Genomic DNA, 21,245 nt, shown 5'->3' with positions numbered 1-21,245 from the left:
TCTGCATTTTCCCCTGCCTCCTTGCTTTACAAACTCCTACCAAAAGAGCCTATAAACCTCTTCTCATAACGTTTAAGGGCTTTTCTGGCCCAAATTTCCAAGCTTTTTCAGTTTCCTCTCCAAAATTAGTTTCAATGACCTAAGAACCTTAAGGTCAGATTTATCAGCAATGGCCCTACTCCTGGCACCAGTTTCTGTCTTAGTTACTTTCTGTCACTGTAATAAAATACTCTGAAGAAATCAACTGAGAGTTGGGTGTGGTTGTGCACTCAGAGAAGCAGAGGCAATGCGATCTCTATGAGTTCTATCCAGCCTGGTCTACATAGAGAGTCCTAGGGAAGCCAAGGCTACTTTGAGAGACCCTGTCTCAAAAAATCAACCAGCCAGCCAACCAACCAACCAACCAGCAACTTAGGAGATAAAGGACTTATTTTGGCTCACAGTTCCAGAGCAATACAGTCCATCCTGTCACAGGAGGTATAGGAGCAGAACAAGAGGGTGACTAGTCCACAGGAAGCAGCGGGGGGTGGGGGGGAGAGAGACAAAGACAGAGAGAGAGAGAGAGAAAGAGAGAGAGAGAGAGAGAGAGAGAGAGAGGGAGAGGGAGAGAGGGAGAGAGGGAGAGAGGGAGAACAAGATCAGGAAGTCTTTTCTCTTGCAGCCGGGCTCTATCTATTGTGTGTTTATTTTTTTTTTAAGATTTATTTATTATTATTACTATAAATGAAAACACTGTAGCTGTCTTCAGATACACCAGAAGAGGTCGTCAGATTTCATTATGGGTGGTTGTGAGCCACCATGTGGTTGCTGGGATTTGAACTCACGACCTTTGGAAGAGCAGTCGGTGCTCTTACCCACTGAGCCATCTCACCAGCCCTATTGTGTGTTTATTGAGATTAATTTACTATAGAATGTACTCAGCATAGTACTTAACCTTTATAAGGGATCAGATGTGATCTGCTGCTATTTTATTATTTTATTATTTTTAAGTATCTTCTAGCTACTCTTCTAGTTTGCTTTCCATTGCTGTGGTAAACACCATGACCAAAGTCACCTTGGGGGAGAAAAGGTTTTATTCCATCTTAGCACTTGTAGACCATCATCTAGGGAAGTCAGGACAGGAACTCAGATCAGGACCTTGGAGACAGGAACTGAAGTAGAGGCCATGGATTCGTGCTGCTTACTGGCGTGCTTGTGGCTTGCTCAGCCTGCTTTCTTACAGAACTCAGGACCTTCTGTCTAGGAGTGGCACTACCCACAGTGGGCTGGGCCCTCACACATACATCATTAATCAAAAAACAAAAAACAAAACAAACAAAACAGTCCCTTTGTGCCCATAGGCCAGTCTAATGGAGACACTTTCTTAATTGAGGTTCCCTCTTCCCAGATGATCTCAGCTTGTATCAAGTAGACAAAAATAAAAACAAAACAAAACCAAAACAGTATAGCTGCAATTTCACTAAGAAGCAGTTCTCAAGAGCTTGCTATAGGCACCACAGTTTTTGCCTGTCCTGTCTGTCTGGAGCAGGGTCTCACTCATTCTGACTTGCGATCACTGTGTACCTCATTCTGTATTCAAACTCATGGGAATCTTCCTGCCTTGCCTCCAAAACACTAGTTCATTAGACCTTACACATTAAGGTTTGATTTCCTCTGGCTTCTGCAGACCCATGGACTTAACAACCCTGAAGAGGAATCTGTCCAAGGGGCGCATTCATACCATGGCTGAATTCCAGCGGGATCTGATGCTGATGTTCCAAAATGCTGTCATGTACAACGACTCTGATCATCACATATACCACATGGCTGTGGAGATGCAGCGGGAAGTCTTGGAGCAGATGCAGGTACTGTGCCTGTAGCACAGAGTGCTACAGGGCAGGGAACCATGGTTTCTAGAATGGGATTTCTGAAGCCTGTGCGATGGCTTCAGATGGTATGGAGGTGACCCTGTGTCTTAGAGTTTATCTTCAGAGGTGACTGGAGGGCCTGAAGGACTAGTGTACTCTTGGGATTGGGAAGCTCCTTAATGGATCCAGATGTAGCACACAGTGGGATGAGGTTGTCTGGGAAGGCCAGCAGCAAGATGGTGGGAGATGAGTAAGTAATGGGCATGTCTGCTTTCAGAGGCCTGAGTTGTAAGGCTCAAAGCAAGTGGGGTGCTGGACCCACTGTCCATGTCTTGTTTGTTGCTACTGCTGAGATTAATGAACATGTATATTTTTCATATTTGGAGAAGACAGTGAGTTCAAGGAGACGTGTAAGAATTTCTCTTTTGGGAAGCATCAAACTTTAAAAGGTGTAGTTTTATCTGTTTGCCAGTAAAATAAATACAACTGCATACACTTCCTCTGTGGCCTTAAGGGTCATGGTTTCCTGTCTGTGCATTGCTCCTGTAGGTTCTGAGTACGTGGCTGGATAAAAGGAAGGACTTGAGTAGTCTGGAATGAGTGCCAGCTAACCCAGCGGACGAAGGAAGCGGGCTTTGGTAGCCTGGAACTACAAGTCTGGTTCTTTCTCAAGTTCTAGCTCTTCTTAGGACTGGCCAGAGAAGATGGAAAGGCTTACTTTCTCTCCATTACCTTCCAGATAAGGATAATCGTGCCTTACTTCCTAACGAAGACGTCAATAGTGCTTGCAGATGTAATATTTTTTAAAGGGGTGGGGTGGGGTGCCAAGATCTGGATTTATGATGTAAATATTGCTCATATTTTTGTTGCATAGACTTATAAGTAATTTGATTGAACCTTTTGTTTCTCTATAAATAAATATTTCTCAAACTAAAGGTTTTGTTTGGTTTTTGAGGCAGAATATGAAAACCCAGCCTTCCCTGGAAGTCCCCATGCATGCAGCCTCTGCCTCCAGGGGAGTGCTGGGATTCTAGGCATCCACCCCAGACCAGCAGGCCTTGCAAAGGCGGGTTCTAAATGATTAAAGAAGTTGAAACTAGAGGGGTCAGTACAGCATCATGTGGTGAAGCTCAGAAGGTATTTGCTGGGGATGTAGCTCAGTGGTTAATTGCTTGCCTAGGTTTGATCCCAAGCACCACCACCACTACCACCACCACTCCCCCCACCCCCCCAAAAAAAAAGAAAAAGAAAAGAAAAAAGAAACAAAAAGAAAAGGAAGGAAGGAAAGAAAAAGTAAATAAACTCGACGTTAATCGCTCCTATAATGTCCAGGAGGAACTGGAGTGAACTGAGGTGTCTGATTTATCTCATTTACAGGTAAGGCACGCATCCTTCAAGTAGGTACCCCGAAGACAAGAGATCAATTAGAGAAGGGCTGGCAGTACGGCCCAAAGGGTAAAGACAACACTTGAATTTCATCCCTGGAAACCACAGAAACACGGGGAAGACTTCACTCCACAAAGTTGTTTTCTTACCTCCTCATCACATCACACACACTGCACAGTAAATAAAGTTGTTCTTAAAATTATAGGGGAAAACTTTAGAAATGTGTGTAATACTATAAAACTCAGAGAATAAAATGTGCTTGGCTAATTGTTACCCTAGATTAAAACTAACTAGAGCCCTTTTAAAACGCGGCGGGGATTGACCCTCTGCAGCCACCGTTAGGAAACGAGCTTCGGGTCTCTTAGCAACGGGCTTTGACAACACCTGAACGGAGGTGAGTATTGCCTGGGAGGGGGTCCTACGTGGAGATTTGCCGAGGACTCGGGAACTCAGCCTTCCAGTCATGCTTAAGCCTGGACAGAGTGGCCCCTATGGGGTGGGGACTCTTCGCTAGGGCAGCCGGCTAGGGGCCTTACTCTACCCCTGGAGAGCGACACTGATGCCATCCATCTTCCAGCCTCAGTCAAGCAGCTAGGGCTCTCCTTGCATGCTGTACAAGTCGACTTCTTGCAAAACTGCTTGTAGAAAAACATAGCAGTTTCCTTTTTTTTTTTTTTGTAGTATAGAATAGAGTTTATTTAGGGCATGGGGAGGGGAGTTAAGAGGGTAGCAAAGACGGAGAGAAGGAGAGAGGAGAGAAGTAGAGGCCGGCCATGACCATGTGGAAAGAAGGGGGAAGGGAATGAAGAGAGAGGGGGAAACAAAGGGGCAAGAGGCAAGGGAGAGAAGCAAGAGTAAGAGCAGCAGTTTCCATTTTTATAAACTAATCTAGCACCAAATTTTGCCACAGGCTGACTTTGGGACGGGGACTCTCGTGTCGTGTCGTTGCTGTTAGGAGATTTGTAAATTGTACCGGAAAACGCCAGAATGGAGGTATCAATGCCCCTGCCTCAGATATATGTGGAAAAAACCCTAGCCCTTATCAAGCCAGATGTTGTTGACAAAGAAGAAGAGATACGGGATATTATTCTGGGATCTGGATTCACCATCATTCAGGTAATCTCTTATTATTAGGTTTCTCTTTTATTAGGTTTCGTTATACCTATATAAATGTAGCCACCCGTTTAGGTCCTTAGTAACATTGTTTACATTTCTAAATATAAAGGTTATATATGACCTGGGCTTAAGCACACATGCCGGCAATCTCGGTATCAGGTTGTGGCAGGTCAGCTATGTACTGACTTCCAAGTTCAGCCTGGGCTCTGGGAGACCTGTCTCAAATACAGACAAGTTACATGTAACAGGCAAGTTTTTCACACTTCAAAGGACATAGAATAAGACACCAAAGAAGCCAACTACCTTTTCCTTCCCTTAGCTTTCCCACGTCAGCCCTAGGGAGAGGCAATGGCTTAACAACATTCTTTCTCCTGGGTGTTTCTAACATTCTGGATCATTAAATCAGAATCTACTTATCCCTTCTAAGTTATGTGCAGTATTCCTGTGTGTGCTTTGGTTCCTAGTGTCAGTAGGTTTATTTTTTGTTTAGTTTTTTCTCTTTTTGTTTTCAAGAGAAGATTTCTCTATATAGCCCTGGCTGACTTGGAACTCACTCTGTAGACCAGGCTAGCCTGGAACTCACAGAGATCCACCTGCCTTTTCCTCCCAAGTGCTGGGATTAAAGGTGCGCACCACCACATCCAGCAAACATTTAGTGATTTTAAGACCAATATTTGTTCTGTATAGTTGGTAAACAAGGTCAAAGAAGCCAGATCCTCTAGAAGACAGTGAGAGATTAGCTTGACTTCACAGTGAGTCCCAGGCCATCCTGAGGTACAGGGATGCAGGCCTCGGAAGTAGTGACATAGGCCTGTGATCCCAGCCCTAGACAGGGTAAGACTGGAGGATCTTGAGTTCCCAGCAATCTTGGGCTTCACAGAATTCTTAACTGTCCTCTAGTAGACAAGGTCTCCAAGTAAAAGACAAGTATACAAACAGATGAAATAGAGTTTAGTGTTTGTAATAGTTTGTTTAAATTTTACTTGAACTACAATGTAGGGAATAGAAGTAAAATGTAGGAATAGAAGTAAGATGTAGGAATAGAAGTAAGATGTAGGAATAGAAGTAAGATGTATGTAAGAATAGGAGTAAGTAAGATGTAGGGAATAGGAAGTAAGTAGTAAGATAGAAGTAGTAAGATGTAAGTAGTAAGATGTAAAGATGTAAGTAGATAGAAATAAGTAAGATATAAGAAGCAAGATTACAAGGTCCCTGATTAAACTGCATGGGGAAGAGCTCCTTGTTGCCTCCTTATTTCCTACTTACTCCTATTCCTTACATCTTACTTACTCCTATTCTTACATACATCTTACTTCTATTCCTACATCTTACTTCTATTCCTATTCTTACATACATCTATCCTTACATACTTACCCCTAATTCTATATCCAGCTCCCAGCCCTTGTGGGTTAAATACTTTCCCTGGTCCCAATCAGCATCGGCTACGTGGCAAAGCACAATAGGCTGCGGGAAATCATGCCAGCTTGCATCACAAACTAGAGGCACACAGCTTTTCCAACTAAGGGCTTGTTTATCAATGCTCTCTGCTCTGGCCGGAGACCAGGTGTTCAATATATATGTAGGGTGGCAGCTGCGGCTCCCCACAGCATATAGGGGTGTGTGTGTGTGTGTGTGTGTGTGTGTGTGTGTGTGTATCTGTGTATGTGTGTGTGGGCGCATGCTTGTGTGTGTATGTGTGTGTGTGTGTGTGTGTGTACAAGTTACCTGAGGCCCCAGTCCTTACCTTTTGTGTTGTCTAGAACAGGCTCTCTTGTTTGCTACTTTGAGATAGAGGCTAAGTGGATCATAAGCTTCTAAGGTGCCTCGAATAGGACAGTGTAGGATACCCTCTCTATAGTATACAGGGGTTACAAAGCCACTCTACAATGTTGGCCATTAGGGAAATTCTGGGGATCCAAACCCAGGTCCTTACATTTGAGCTACCAATACTCCTCTATTTATTGAGCCATCTCTCTAATCTTAAGTCCATAGTAAAAAAACAAAAACAAATAAAAAACCCATCACTGATGATAGACTTTGTAATTAAGTGACTTGTGTGTGTTTGTTTGTTTATTTATTTATTTTGGCTTTTCAAGTCAAGGTTTCTCTGTTTAGCCCTGGCTGTCCTGGAACTCACTATGTAGACCAAGCTGGCCTCGAACTCAGAAATCTGCCTGCATCTGCCTCCCAAGTACTGAGATTAAAGGTGTGCACCACCACTGCCCGACATGTTTATTTTTTTAAAGATTTATTTATTTATTTATTATATGTTTATGTACAATGTAGCTGTCTTCAGACACACCAGAAGAGGGCATCAGATCTCATTACTGATGGTTGTGAACCATCATGTGGTTGCTGGGATTTGAACTCGGGACCTTCAGAAGAGCAGTCAGTGCTCTTATCCACTGAGCCATCTCGCCAGCCCCTACCCTTAAGCAATTTGTAAGGTGGCATTAAATACTGTATTTCCTCATCTCAAGCTGGAGTGGTGAATGTATTTTTTTTTTTTAGATTTATTTTTTTCCTTTATGTGAATTGGTGTTTTGCTGGCATGTATGTCTGTGTGAGGAGGTCAGATCCTCTGGAACTGGAGTTACAGACAGTTACGAGCTGCCATGTAGGTGCTGGGAATTGATCCCCAGTCATCTGGAAGAGCAGCCACTGCTCTTAACCACTGAACCACCTCTTGGCCCTGGAACTTACTTTTAGAAAGGGAGGCAGGTGTGTCGTGTCCCCACCTCCTCCAGCCCCAGTCATCACTGTCCTAGTTTTTAACTCAAGAAATTTGACTCTCCCAGCTATTTCATGTAATTGAAATTGAGGATGTTTTTAAGGTTTGTCTGGCTTTATTGTGGGATTCTTGGAAAGCTCTGAAAAGTTCTCCCTCTGGCCAGCAGATGGCAGCCGTTTCTTCGTTGAAAACCATGAGTTCTATTGCATGTATTTGGTATTGATGTTTTTCAAATTAATTTCAAAGGATTTTTCACCTGATTTCATTTTAAAGCAACCAGTAGAAACATTAATTTCACATTGACTTTAAAGACGAACTCTACATTTTTAAAATTATGCTGCAGGAGCTAGCACACCTGAAGGGCACATGGCTGTTGGGCTTGCAAGTAGCACTTGTTTAGGGAGAGCAAGGCAGTAGGATTACACTGGCAATCAGCCTGGGCTCCATAATAAAACCCTGCCTCAAGACAAACATACAAGCAAGCAGCTTGTATATGGGACATGGTGAATCGGGGTGGGCTCTATAAGCAAGGAGTCGTGTGAGAGCTAGATTTCTTGGCAACTGGCTGTAGAGTTTATCAGATTATTTCTTTGTGTGGTCTGGGGAATCTCTAGACCCTATAATACCATGTCTGGAGGTAAACTAGTGTGTATTGTTTCAGAGACAGGGTCTAACTCTGTAGACCTACCAACCTGGAACTCACTATGTAGACTAAGCTAGCCTTGATAGCAGGGTGTGTGTGTGTGTGTGTGTGTGTAAGAGAAAGGGAGAGCAACAGAGATGTGTGCCTGCGTGCCAGGAGATGGCATCAAATTCCCTGTAGCTGGAGTGACAGGTGTCTGGTGGGTACCCTACTTGTCATGTAGGTCGTCCACAGGATTGCTCAGCAAACACTCTTTTACACATTCCTTTTAGCCGAGTGCTGGTGTCACACACCTTTAATCTCAGCACCCTGGAGACAGAGGCTGTTGGATCTTTGTGAGTTCAAGGCCAGCCTGGTCTACAGAATAGCCAGGGTTACTTAGAGTAATCCTCTTCCAAAAAACAAAAATAACAACAGAAGTTTTTATATTTAACGTATGTGCATTTATATATGTATGCACATGCACAGTGAATGTGCTGTGGTCTAAAAACTTGAGGGAATCCATTCTTTCTTCCCCACATGTTAATTCTAGGGACTGAACTTAGAACCCTTAGCCTTGGCAGCAACCCAGGGATCATTTTCTTTAAGTGAGATAAATACTTCCTCTGAACATATTTAATTACCATTTACTTTCTGTATAATAACGCAGAGATAATTGCAGGCATGTGTCACCATGCCTGGCAAGTTATTAATGACTTAGTTAGGTTTTGTCACTAACATGTCACTTTAAATGCTTTTGTCAACTTTGTTTTGTTTACAGAGACGGAAACTACACCTGAGCCCTGAGCACTGTAGTAACTTTTATGTGGAACAGTATGGGAAAATGTTTTTCCCAAACTTAACAGCTTATATGAGCTCTGGACCTCTTGTTGCTATGATACTAGCTAGGCATAATGCCATCTCTTACTGGAAAGAACTTTTGGGACCAAGTAATAGTTTACTAGCCAAGGAGACACACCCGGACAGGTAATTTCCATTGAAAGTGGTTTGAGGGATTGAAGCCCGCCTTAAAGTGTGAAAAAAATCCACCACCATAAAAAAGCCTGAGCCACCATCCATCCACACAGTGGCTTCACGTGCAGGCTTCCTGGCATGTGGAAGTTTCTTTCCTAAGTGGACTTTTCTCTGGTAGAGTGCAATGAATTTGATATTCTCAACATTTCATGTCTATCTTAACATCCAGTGCTACAGAAGGTGTCAGAGAACATCTCACTAATGGCTGGCTAGCCTTGCACTCATTACACTGCCTCTAAAGTAGGAGTTACTGATTAATTCAGTTTGTTGTTGTTGTTGTTGAGACAAGGTTTCTCTGTGTTGCTCTGTGTTGTTCTGGAGCTTGTTCTGTAGACCGGGCTGACCCCAAACTCACAGAGACCCCCTTGCCTCAGCCTCTGAGTGCTGGGATTAAAGGTGTGAATTACCACCACCCTGCTTTTGTTTATTTGTTTTAATATTTTTTGACACTAGGTTTTGCTCTGTAGCCCAATCTGGCCTGTAATTCACTGTGTAGCACAGGCTAGCTCTGACTTTGTGATGCGTCTCCTACTTCAGCCTCCCACCAATCAGTCCCCCAACCCCAGAAATCCACGCTGGGTTACAGGCATGAGCCCCAACACATGATTATGAAGTCGGATTTATAAAATTACATTTTATTTATTTATTGTTTGTGGGCATGTGTGTCTTGCACATGTAGAGATCAGAATACACCTTGTGGGATTTTCTTTTCTCCTTTCCAGTATGTGGGTTCCAGAAACTCAGGTCATCAGGCTTAGTGGCAAGTGCTTTTAGCAGCTGAGCCAACTCACTATGTTAAGGGTAATATTCAAAAATGAGCAGGCATGTTCCCGAGCTAGTGCTAGCACTGGTGTATTCTCACCTAGCTACTCTCCCCAGCTAGCGCTCCTTCTTCACTTGTCCCTGGAGCTGCTAGTTCTTCCAGTAACTAAATAGAACCACTGAGAGCTAGAGAGATGGCTCAGTGGTTAAGAGCACTGACTGCTCTTTCAAAGGTCCTGAGTTCAAATCCCAGCATCCACATCGTGGCTCACAACCATTTGTAATGGGATCTGATGCCCTCTTCTAGTGTGTCTGAAGACAGCTACAGTGTACTCATATAAATAAAATAAATCTTTAGAAAAAATAAATAAATGGAACCACCAACCTCGCAATTGTATATCACAGTATCCAGTAACCCAGTAAAATCAAGACTCAATGCCAATCAGATTTATGTATCAATAATATCACAATTTACTAGAAGCCAATACAATAATTTCAGAAGCCATTGATAATGATAAAAGCTTTATCCCAATTATTCTAACCTTACTATATCACAACTACTTGTGACTGGTAAACATCACGAGGGTTCACATCCACCACCATCTCCCTTCTCCTCCTCCTTCTTTCCGTAATTCTTAGCTCCGCCTCCCTTTCCCCTGTCCAATCACAGGCCTCCTGTTGCCCTAATGTGATTGGACAGGGAAAATCCTGCAACAATCCTGAAACAGGATTATTAATAGGAAAATAAGATTTTTTTTTTTTTTTTTTTTTTGGTTTTTCGAGACTGGTTTTCTGAGTAGCCCTGGGTGTCTTGGAACTCACTCTGTAGACCAGGCTGGCCTCGAACTCAGAAATCCGCCTGCCTCTGCCTCCCAAATGCTGGGATTAAAGGCGTGAGCCACCACCGCCTGGCCGAAAATAAGAATTTTTAAAATTTGTTTTCTGGACATGGTGGTACATACCTTTAACCTCATGGCCTTCAGAGACAGAGGCAGGCGGATTTCTGAGAGTTCCAGGCCAGTCAAAGATTTGTAGTTGAGAACTTGTCTGAAAAAAAAAAATCCACCTTTTCAACATGAGCACTAGTTTCTAAAAATGAAATAGTTATTACAGTTTTGAATTTATATTTCCTTTTCACGTCTCACAAAATATTTCCTCCCCCTAGAGAATGCCTGTTTCCATAGAGGATGCTACTGCATACAGAAATGTATTTGACCCTCATCTAAGTAGATTTAAAGCTTAAGATTAAATGAGTGACAACTTGTCAAAAAAAAAAAAAGTGTAAAAAGGCTGGGAGGATGGCTCAGTGGGTAGAGTGATTGCTGCCAAGCAGGAGGATCTGGACTTAAAACTCAGAGCCCATGACCTGGAAGGGTTAAAAGCCACCACCCTCAGAGTAGTCCTCTGACCTCATGTGCCTCCTCCCTCCATCAAGCTCTCTGATAGACAGGAAGGAAGGAGTGCCAGAAGGGAAGGACCACATCTTTAATTCTCTCTAGTTTAAGGGCAATATACGGTACAGACGAGCTAAGAAACGCGCTTCATGGGAGCAGTGACTTCGCCGCCTCAGAGAGAGAGATCAGGTTTATGTTTCCAGATGGTGAGTGGCTGCGCTTGCTTCCTCCACTGCTCCTCCAATTCGTTCACCTCGTAAAGTATGTTTTGTATCTTGAAAACGTGGCTGTGAAGGAAGATAGCATTTTCCTCCAAACATGCTTTGGTATATTTTCAGGCTGTGAGTCATGAAAACTTGAAGCTAGAGGGGTCTGGGATGTAGCTCCGTTTGTAGAGAGTTTGCTGAGGTCCTGGGAATTCCTGAGTTTGAATCCCAGCACCAGATAAAGTGGGTGGGACATGGGGTGACAGGTCGGTCATCCTAATGTTAACCCTACAGAGTGAGGGCAGAAGGATCAGAAGTTCAAGTGTTGGCGCCCTATGGGAAGCTAATCTAGGCATCTCCAGATCTTAGCTCACAACAAACAAACCAAAACAAAACAAAAAACTCTCAGCCCCTGGGAGGCAGGTAGGTGGATCTCTGTGAGTTCCAGGCCAGCCAGGGCTACATAGAGAGACCTGCCTCAATAATACAAAAGCAAAAACAAGAGTTGGAGAGAAGGCTCAGCAGCTAAGCGCACTTGCTGCTCTTGCAAAGGACCAGAGTTCAGTTCCCAGCACCCACATGGCAGCTCATCACGGTTCATAACTCCAGTTCCAGGGAATCCAACACCCTCTCTGACCACCTCGGGCACCGAGCACACAGCTGGTGCTTATATGTGCAGGCAAAACATTCATACACATAAAGTAAGTATTTTTTTTAAATCAGAAACAAGCAGAAAACAAAACAAAACAAATCTTGAAGCCAAAAGTGGAAAAGGGGACATCACCTAGAGGAATATGCTGTGCTCCTAGGGAGGCAGGCTCTGGAGAGCAAGTCCGTTTCTTTCCCTCTCCTGAACTAGATACATTTAGGATGTCTTGTCTTCTCCTGTTCTGTTGTAGTTCTTCCTAACCACCCAGGAAGCTCCAGAAATGTGTTGATGCCTGGAGGCTAAAAGAGCTAACAAGTTAGCAAGCTTAATGCACGCAGGCGCACTTTGTCTCTGCCCCACTACTGCTGCTTTACTCTGCACTCAGTAAACTTGTCTTTTTCCAAACAAAACAAGCCAAGTAAGTCTGGAGTCGATGTGAGAACAATAATTCCATATCCTTTCTGATTTCCTCCTGTCTGAAGTCATGAGGCTGGTGAGCCTTTAAAAAGTGGACCTACCAAGAAACAGCACGTTGTCTTTACATACCTGGGAGTGGACCTAGGGTTCCATACCAGGGAAGCCTTACCAGTGAGCTGCCTGGGCCTCCTTTATTTACCTATTTATTTTTAAGATTCTTATTCTTGTTTATGTCTATGTGAATGTGTGAGCAGATGACCTCAGAGCCCAGAAGGTATTGGATCCCTAGGGTTGGAGTTACTGACAGTTGTGAGCCACCTGTGGGTGCTGAGATCTGAATTTGGGTCCTCTAGAAGAACAAATTACCTTAACCACTGAGCATCCTTCCTCTCCTCCTCCTTTATTGTTTTGTTTTGCAACAGGCGTAAATGTCTTAGTTGGCCTTGAACACTGATCTTCCTGTCTCCGCCTTCTCAGCTGGGCTTCCAGGCATGTACTACAGCCTGGTTTTCCAGTCCTCTGTTTTGAGGCAAGGTCTCAGTATCCACAGGTAAGCCTGCTTTAATTCACCTGTGCCAGCCTCCTGAGTGGATGCTGGTGTTGGTTTGGATTGCTCTTTTTCTTTTGTGTGTGGCGGTTATTGCTATTTTTTTTTTATTTTAAATTATATTTATTTCTATGTATAATCACAAATTCAACAACTATGTGTAAATCGTACCTTAGTAAATAGGTAAAGCATGGGCATACAGCTGCTATCACAGCATTCAGGCGACCAAGCAGGAGGATCTCTGTGGTTTTGATGCCAGCCTATTGAGTCCCACGCCAGTCTGGACTACAGTGAGACCCAATCAGATAGCCAGTAATAATATCAGTTATAATACTTTAATAATAAATATAAAGATGTAAAACTCAAATGTGAAGCTCATGAGTGTCTCAAAACAGTTAAAAACTCTTGAAGGCATCCCTTTTAATAGTTGTATAATGTTTAATCACTTATATTTGCTTTTTAGTGAGAACTTATTTTTATTTGCAGTGATTATTGAACCCATTCCAATTGGACAAGCTGCTAAGGACTATCTAAATTTGTATGTAGCACCAACCCTACTGCAAGGACTCACGGAGCTTTGTAAGCAAAAGCCAGCAGACCCTTATGTAAGATATCTTTTTATTTTTACTAGAGAATACTTACTGTTTGTAGTTTTCCTTTTTTGGGGTTGGGGTTCGAGACAGGGTTTCTCTGTATAGCCCTGGCTGTCCTGGAACTCACTCTGTAGACCAGGCTAGCCTTGAACTCAGAAATCTACCTGCCTCTGCCTCCCAAGTGCTGGGATTAAAGGCGTCCACCACCACTGCCTGGCTGTGGTTTTTATATTTAAAACTGTAAATTTGTTTGTTTCTGAGACAGGGTCTCACTATGTAGTCCTGGCTGTCCTAGGGCTCACTGTGTAAACCAGGTTGGCCTCAAGCTCACAAAGATCTACATGCCTCTGCCTCCTGAGGGCTGGGATTAGAGACACCACATGCCTAGCTAATATTTGTTCTTTCAGTCTGAAGACTCACAATTCTAAGGCTTGCTGGAGTTTTGTGTTGACTCCATGGTAACCAAACAGGACAATTTTGTGAGACACTGTCTCAAAATAAAAGTCTAAAAAGGTGGGTTGGTCATTGTAGCCAATGCCTTTAATCTCAGTACTTGGGAGGTAGAGTCAGGCAGATCTATGTGAATTCAAGGTTTGTCTGGTCCACATAGTATATTTCAGGCCAGTCAAGGCTATATAGTGAGACCCAGTGCAACCCCCTACCCTCCCAATGGTGTGTGTTGGGGGTTGGGGTTGGAGAGATAGGTAAAGCACTTACAATGTAAACCTCTTGACCTAAGTTCCATCCTGGGATTCCACAGAATGTAAGTAGAGAATCAGCTCCCAAAAGTTGTCCTCTGACCCCCACAGGTGCACTCTGGCCTATATGCCTTCCCAACAATACACATGCCATTAGGAGGTTGTGGTTTGATAGCAGGGCACTTGCCGGCATAGCCAAAGTGGTGAGTTCACTTTGTGGTGGTTTGAATATGCTTGGCCCATGGGAAGTGGCACTTTTAGGTGGTGTGGCCTTATTGGAGGAGCTGGAGGAGGTGTAGCCTGTGTGGAAGTGTGTCACTCTGGAGTTGGGGCTTTGAGGTCTCATGGTGGTATAGCATCCAGTACTTAGGAGACAGAGGCATGCAGATCTCTGAGTTCAAAGTCAGTCTACAGAGCCAGGACAAGCAAGCTTAGGGAAGTGAAGGAAATCATTGAAAACAGCAACCTGGTGAAGATGCAATAGAACAAAGAGGCCAGCCCCAGCAAGCAGCAGAGTTTGGCAGCTTCAGACACATGGCTCTGGCTTTAGAGTCAAGGATAGAAGGTCCTACTGGGACGATTGATGCTCCTTAGCCTTTATCAGAGTTGCCTTGGTCATGTTGTCTCTTCACAGCAACGAAACCCTGAGACAAGTTTCCAACATAGAAAAAAGTTGTGTCTGGCTTTTCACTAAGTGTTTTATTAGCCAGGCAGCAATGACAAGCATGTGCCACAATCCCATCCCTTCCACTGGGTGAATAGTATCCCGTCACATGCATATAGCACATTTTGTGTAGTCACAAGTATAACTGTTCCTGTCTTTTGACTAGTGTGTGCAGTGTTGCAGTATCATTTGTGGACCATGATCCCAGTTTTCAGTTGTGTCAATATATAGGATGCAGTTATTAGGCTTGGTTATTATTTCTGGAATTACTGTTCTTCTCTGTCAGGAACCAGACAATCTTTTCCAAAGGTGGCTGTTCCATTTTACCTTCCCATTTGCAAGGTATGAATGCTTGCATGGCCATCACTTGTTTGCTTCTGTTGTTTTACTTGCTTCTTATCAGCTACCCCAGTACATGTGACAATGGATGATTTGCATATTTGTGATGCTGAGAGCATCCTGCCAGGAGTTTGTAAACCTCCTCTGGGAACTCTGTATTCAGGTTCACCATGTGGGTGTGTGAGTGTGTGTTTATGAGTGTGTGTGTGTTTGTGTGCGTGCTTGTGGGTAAGAGAGAGACAGAGACAGAAAGGTGTGTGTGTGGGGGGGTGAGTCCTTTGTAAAGCAGGCTGGCTTTGAACCTAGGCTCCTCCACCTCAGTCTCCCAAGTGCTGGGGTTCCAGGGAGGAAGAGCCCTGACTTATCTCTGGGTCAGATTTGTCCCCGTGTGGTGTCATTGCCATCATCAGCAAAGACAATGTCACTTCTTCCTTTGTAATTCACATCTGTACTTGACAATTTTACAGGACGGAAGTAATAGAATTTCAAGGTTGTCTGTCTTGATTTTGATTATTTATTTATTTAGTATATAGTGTTAAATTCACTTATTTGGTTTTATGTAGATGAGTGTTTTGCCTGCATATATATCCATGTACTGTATGCTTCCTGGTGGCTGGAAAAGTCAGAAGAGGACGTTGGGTTCCCTGGAACTGAAGTCATAGGTAGCTGTGAGCAGACGTGGATGCTGGAAACTGAACCCAGGACCTATGCAAAACCAACATGTGCTCTTAACAGCAGAGCCATGCCTTCAGACACAAAACCAACATTGCTCTTAACAGCAGAGCCATGTCTTCAGACACAGTTGTTTAATTGTGGGGCAAGCTCTCATTCCGTAGCCCAGGCTGTCTTGCACCTTTTTTTTTTTTAAAGATTTTATTTATTTATTTATTTTATATATACGATGAGTACACTGTAGCTGTCTTCAGACACACCAGAAGAGGACATCGGATCCCATTACAGATGGTTGTGAGCCACCATGTGGTTGCTGGGATTTGAACTCAGGAAGAGCAGTCAGTACTCTTAACCACTGAGCCATCTCTCCAGCCCTGCCTTGAACCTTTTATGGAAAACAAATTGATTTTTTTTTCTTTGCCTGTTTACAGTGTAGAGGGGCCTGCTGTGCCTGTGGAGGCCAGATAGTGTGAGATCCCCTGGACCTAGAGTTACAGGTGGCCATAATCTGCCTGACCTGAGTGCTGGGAGCTGAACCCAGGTTTTCTGGAAGAGCTGGACACACGCCAAACTGCTGAGCCTTCTCCCCAGCCCCAGGCCGTGGGTCCTGGTTCTCCCACTTTAGCTTCCTGCACCTTCCTTGACCTGCCTTTTCCTTTTCTTTTTGGTTTTTTCGAGACAGGGTTTCTCTGTATAACCCTGGCTGTCCTGGAATTCACTCTGTAGACCAGACTGGCCTCGAACTCAGAAATCCGCCTGCCTCTGCCTCCCAAGTGCTGGGATTAAAGGTGTGTGCCACCACCCAGCCTTTCCTTTTCTTTTTAGGCATGATCGTGTTATGTAGTCCAGGCTGGCCTCAAACTTGAGGTTATTCTCCTGCCTCTAGACCTCCCTCATTCCCTAGTGCTGGGATTACAAGAGTGAGCCACCATACCTGGATTCCATTTTCATATTCTTTTCATTAGCATGTAGTAATTATACAGAATAATGAGTTTTATCATGACATTTTCATATCCATAATATGGGATGACTTGTTTTACTTATTTATTGGGGGGGGTTGTTTGTTTGTGTGGTGGGGGAGGGCGGGGTCTCACTATGAAGCACTGGCTGCCCTAGAACTTAGTTATGTAGACTGGGCTGGTCTTGAATGTTGGTTTTTAGACAAGGTCTTTCTCTGTCTAGTCCTGGCTGGCCTATAGTAGATAATGTATTGATCACAAATGTGTGCACACCCACGCTTACTTGCTATTGTCCCTCTGACCCCTTCCTGCCAACCTCTCTCCTCTCTCCAGTTAGCCCCTCTGCTACTATCATCCGTCTCTGTTTCCTTTGACTGACTGGGCTTCGTTAGGGTTGTTCACAGGAACACCAGTGAGGGTTTGTTAGAATGAGAAGGGTACCTTGCCCACGGCCCCATCACTGAAGAGAGGGATACTATCTCTCCATCAGCCATCAACTTCCAGGAATCCCTAGAAAGGGCGAGCCCTGTGTGCCTTTCACCCTCGTGAAATTTTCTTTCTTTCTTTCTTTTTTTTTTACTTTTTTATTTTTTCCTGGTTTCTAGGAATTGAACTCAGGACCCCTGGAAGTACTTCTAACTGCTGAGCCCTGTCTCTAGCCTCCAAATTTTTTAAAAATAATTATTATGTATTTATTATTATATCTAAATATACTATAGCTGTCTTCAGACATACCAGAAAAGGGCATCAGTCTCATTATGGATGGTTGTGAGCCCCCATGTGGTTGCTGGGATTTGAACTCAGGAAGAGCAGTCAGTGCTCTTAACCACTGAGCCATCTCTCCAGCCCTAGCCTCCAAATTTTTTATAACAATTACGTTTATTTACTTATTACTTAGTCATTGTGTGTACACAGCACACATGTAGAGGTTGGAGAGGTCCCTCTCCTTCAGCCATGGGAGTCCTCAGTATCTCATTAAGATCTCCAGACTTAACGGCAAGCACCTTTACTTGCTGGGCTCTCCTCTGGCCCTCCACTTCTTACTAATATTGTTTGTTTGTTTTGTGAGAGAGGATTCCCTGCATCCTGAGCTGGCCTAGACTAGCTATATAGCCAAGGATGACTTTAAACTTAGATCTTGCTGCTTCTACCTCAGGATTACAGATGTGTGCTAGTTTATCACGTACTGGATCAAACCCAAGGCTTTGTATTTAATAGGCAAGCATTCTATCAACTAGCCAATCCCCAGGTCTTATCTTTTTTTTATTCTTTTTTTTTTTTTAAGATTTATTTATTATATGAAAGTACACTGTGGCTGTCTTCAGACACACCAAAGGGCATCAGATCTCATTACGGATGGTTGTGAGCCACCATGTGGTTGCTGGGATTTGAACTCAGGTCCTTTGGAAGAACAGTGCTCTTAACAGCTGATCCATCTCTCCAGTCCCTCTTTTTTTTATTCTTAAAAATGTTTAAGCCGGGCAGTGGTGGCGCACGCCTTTAATCCCAGCACTTGGGAGACAGAGGCTAGTGGATTTCTGAGTTCGAGGCCAGCCTGGTCTACAGATTGAGTTCTAGGACAGCCAGGGCTATACAGAGAAACTTTGTCTCAAAAAAAAAATTTTTTTTGTTACATTTATTTATTTTATTTTATATATGTGTGTATGTCTATCTGTCAGGGTTTTTTTGTTGTTGTTTTTTTGTTTTGTTTTGTTTTGTTTTCAGGACAGGTTTCTCTGTTTGTAGTCCTAAGTGTCCTGGAACTCACTCTGTAGACCAGGCTGGCCTTGAACTAAAAAATCCACCTGCCTCTGCCTCCCAAGTGCTGGGATTAAAGGCATGCACCACCACCGCCCAGCACGTTTCTTATTATCACTATCCAGGTTGGCCACAAAACTGAAAAGGCTTGAGGGTTTTGCGTGTGTGTGTGTGTGTGTGTGTGTGTGTGTGTGTGTGTGTGTGATTGCTGCAGTCTCTACATTGCTACGATTCTAATGACTTAGCATCCGCTCCTCCCTGCTCTTTGTGTCTCCTCCTGCTTTAGTTCAACATCTACACTGGGCTTGTTATCGACTGTTCAAGGCTGCTCTAGACAACTTAGACCCCATCTCAAGAGTAAGAAGAACTAGGATCTAGCACCATGTACAAACCCTCGGTCCCATGAGCAGAACTGCATAATAAAACTAATTATAATAACATGAAGGAGAAAAGAACGTTTCTGGCACCTCCCACCACACCCCCACCCGCACCCCCACCCACACCTGCACCCTGAGTGCACCTTTAACCTCAGCACTCAGGGAGCAGAGGCAGCTAGATCTCTAGGAGTTGAAGGCCAGCCTGGTCTACATAGTACGTTCCAGATAGCCTTGGCTGTGAGACCCAGTCTCAAAAATTTTTTTTAAAAAGATTTTAATTTTTTTCAGTTGATTGGTTCTTTATACATCAAAAGGAAATATTTAAATGTGTATTAACTCTAGTTTTTCTTTTTCCATAGATCTGGCTTGCTGATTGGCTGATGAAAAATAACCCCAACAAACCTAAACTTTGTCTTTTCCCAGTGACAGAAGAGCCTTAGTGTATTCCTCAGAGTGGGTGCCAAGTTACCTCACTGCAAGAAGCTGCGCACCAAGTTCTTTACATTAAAACCATATATGTGTCATCTGTCTGTCTGTGAGTGTGGGAACCTCAGGAGCCAGAGCATGGTCCATGGAGCTGGAGTTGCAGGCAGTTGTAAGTCACCTGGCAGGAGTTTTGGGAGCTACACCTGAGTCTTCTGCAAGAGTATATACATTCTTTGCTGCTAATCCATTAATTAAGTAGTTTGTGTTTTTCAAGACATGGTTTCTCTGTGTAGCCCTACCTGTCCTGAAACTCACTCTGTAGACCAGGGTGGCCTCGAACTCAGAAATCTGCCTGCCTCTGCCTAGGAGTAATGGCGTGTGGCACCACTGCCACTAGTAAAGGACTTTAAACCCAATCCAAAAGACAGAGGAAGGTAGATTTCTGTGAGCTTGAGGCCAGCCTGGTCTACATAGTGAAATGTTCTTTTCTTCTTCATGTTATTATTATTAGTTTTATTATGCAGTTCTGCAAATGGGACCAAGGGTTTGTACATGGTGCCTAAGGCTCTATCTCCTCACAAGCTGGATCCTAGTTCTTCTTACTCTTTAGACGGGATCTAATTAAGTTGTCTGAAGCAGCCTTGAACAGGTAGGAGTAGGGTGTGCTTCTACCACACCCTGGATCAGCTTGAACTGAAGTTAACAAATATATTTTGAGAAGTCTGTGCCCTACTCTTTCTTCATCAGCTCCTTATAGGAACTGTTTAGATAGAGCTGTGATTCGGACATGGCTCAGGTCTCAGCTGCTGTTTCTGTCACCTACCTCAGTTGCTCTTGGTCTTTCTCCCATTGATTCCCTCACCATTAGCAACAGCTGAGTTTACTCCTGTCCTCTGATTGAGGCTATACAGTGTCTTTGGAAAATCTGAGATCAGGCCTACACAACAGCTGGCTTCTAGCAGTTTCAGATACAGACAGTGGGACGGCTTCTGGCTTCACCAAAGACATGCCTGCAGAAGACCCCCACTCCTTTCCTATTAACTGGCCCAGGATCCTCCTGGAATGGAAGCCTTGAGTTCTGCCTTTCCCTTTCTCATCCAAATCAAAGGCTGAAGACGCTGCTGGGATTGATGCCTTTTGTTTCCAGACCAAATTGTTTTTTTATAGCTCACCCCCTGCTGCAGCCAACTGCTCCAAGGGGAGTCCCGCCCCCAGGCTTCCTGAGCTGCAGCTGCTGTGTGGTAGTGCACACAGAGGAGGAGCAGGAGGAAGGGGGGAAGGGGAGGGGAGGGGAGGGGAGGAGGAAGGGGAGGGGGAGGGGAAGGAGGATGGGAGAGGGGGAGGCCAAGAGCCCCAGCACTGGACTCAAACTGCCTTTTCTCCCCGTGCACCTCATCGGCATTTCAGGGCTAGGGTGGGGAACTGCTTCTCAAGAGCCTGGCTTCCTTAAGGCTCAAAGTTCCCATCTCCTATCTGCTTTCTCTAACCAATTGTGCTCCGTGAGCCTGGGCATCATCAACTCTGGAGGCCTTACAAGCGAGATGAGTACAGCAGGAGAAAAGGATCCGGAACAGCTTCGTGACAGTGAACTGGGCCGGTGACTTGAAGAGAGAGAACTCCTCAAAAGCATAACCGAGCAATGGCGGGCTCCCCTAAGCTAGTTTCTGAGTCCTCTGCTGATCACTGTCAAGGTTCTTTTCCATTTTGAGGTAGCATCACATAGACTACTTAGTGTTCACAATTGCTTTGCTAGGAACTCATTTCTTTTCAGCATAATCGCAGAATGCAGACGGCTAAGTCGTTTTATATGAATAAGCATCGCGGGGCTGACAAGATGGCTCACCGGGTAAAGGCACTTGCAGCTAAACCCCTGATGATCTGAGCTTGATCCTTGGGACCCACTGAGGAAGGAGAGAGGAGGTGGCAAACGCCTTTAATCCCAGCACTTGGAAGGCAGAGACAGGTGGACTTCTGAGACCAGCCTGGTCTACCGAGTGAGTTCCAGGTCAGCCAGGGCTACACAGAGAAACCCTGTCTAGAAAAAAAA

At 44.2% G+C, this 21,245-nt stretch overlaps 2 protein-coding genes and 1 pseudogene across 8 annotated transcripts in view; all 3 read left to right on the top strand.

Annotated features, from left to right (window-relative positions):
- Brd8 (bromodomain containing 8) overlaps nt 1-2,782 on the top strand; it is a 50,893-nt gene extending 48,111 nt beyond the window's left edge. For all 4 annotated transcript variants that reach the window (XM_031365314.1, XM_031365313.1, XM_031365312.1 and 1 more), the window contains 2 exons: nt 1,667-1,844; nt 2,397-2,782. In XM_031365314.1, the coding sequence (XP_031221174.1) occupies nt 1,667-1,844; nt 2,397-2,447 (229 nt within the window). In that variant the 3' untranslated portion in view covers nt 2,448-2,782. The remainder of the gene's footprint in view (nt 1-1,666; nt 1,845-2,396) is intronic.
- A 784-nt stretch (nt 2,783-3,566) lies between these two features.
- Nme5 (NME/NM23 family member 5) lies at nt 3,567-19,298 on the top strand. Of its 4 annotated transcripts, none has more exons than XM_031365322.1 (6): nt 3,567-3,627; nt 4,144-4,349; nt 8,484-8,689; nt 10,999-11,099; nt 13,199-13,317; nt 19,132-19,296. In XM_031365322.1, the coding sequence occupies exons 2-6, from the start codon at nt 4,221-4,223 to the stop codon at nt 19,210-19,212; spliced, it is 636 nt and encodes a 211-aa protein (XP_031221182.1). In that variant the 5' UTR covers nt 3,567-3,627; nt 4,144-4,220; the 3' UTR covers nt 19,213-19,296. The 4 variants fall into 4 exon arrangements, with proteins under 4 accessions (XP_031221182.1, XP_031221184.1, XP_031221181.1 ...); XM_031365324.1 differs by lacking the exon at nt 3,567-3,627 and adding an exon at nt 3,634-3,729 and having other exon boundaries at nt 19,196-19,298; XM_031365321.1 differs by lacking the exon at nt 3,567-3,627 and adding an exon at nt 3,634-3,729.
- A 1,683-nt stretch (nt 19,299-20,981) lies between these two features.
- Nucleotides 20,982-21,245, top strand: part of LOC116087815 — a 4,021-nt pseudogene continuing 3,757 nt past the window's right edge.

Source organism: Mastomys coucha, unplaced genomic scaffold (assembly GCF_008632895.1).
Source record: "Mastomys coucha isolate ucsf_1 unplaced genomic scaffold, UCSF_Mcou_1 pScaffold13, whole genome shotgun sequence".
In the NCBI taxonomy this organism is placed as follows: Eukaryota; Metazoa; Chordata; class Mammalia; order Rodentia; family Muridae; genus Mastomys; species Mastomys coucha.
The sequence above is the reverse complement of the archived record's forward strand: the minus strand, read 5'-3'. Positions and strand labels throughout refer to the sequence as shown.

Bases quoted from the DNA above. Each gene is read 5' to 3' on its own strand.
- Nme5 (XM_031365322.1), top strand. From the start codon at position 4,221: ATGGAGGTATCAATGCCCCTGCCTCAGATATATGTGGAAAAAACCCTA. The intron at 4,350-8,483 runs GTAATCTCTTAT...TTTTGTTTACAG, and splicing joins CTGGATTCACCATCATTCAG to AGACGGAAACTACACCTGAG. The intron at 13,318-19,131 runs GTAAGATATCTT...CTTTTTCCATAG, and splicing joins AAAAGCCAGCAGACCCTTAT to ATCTGGCTTGCTGATTGGCT.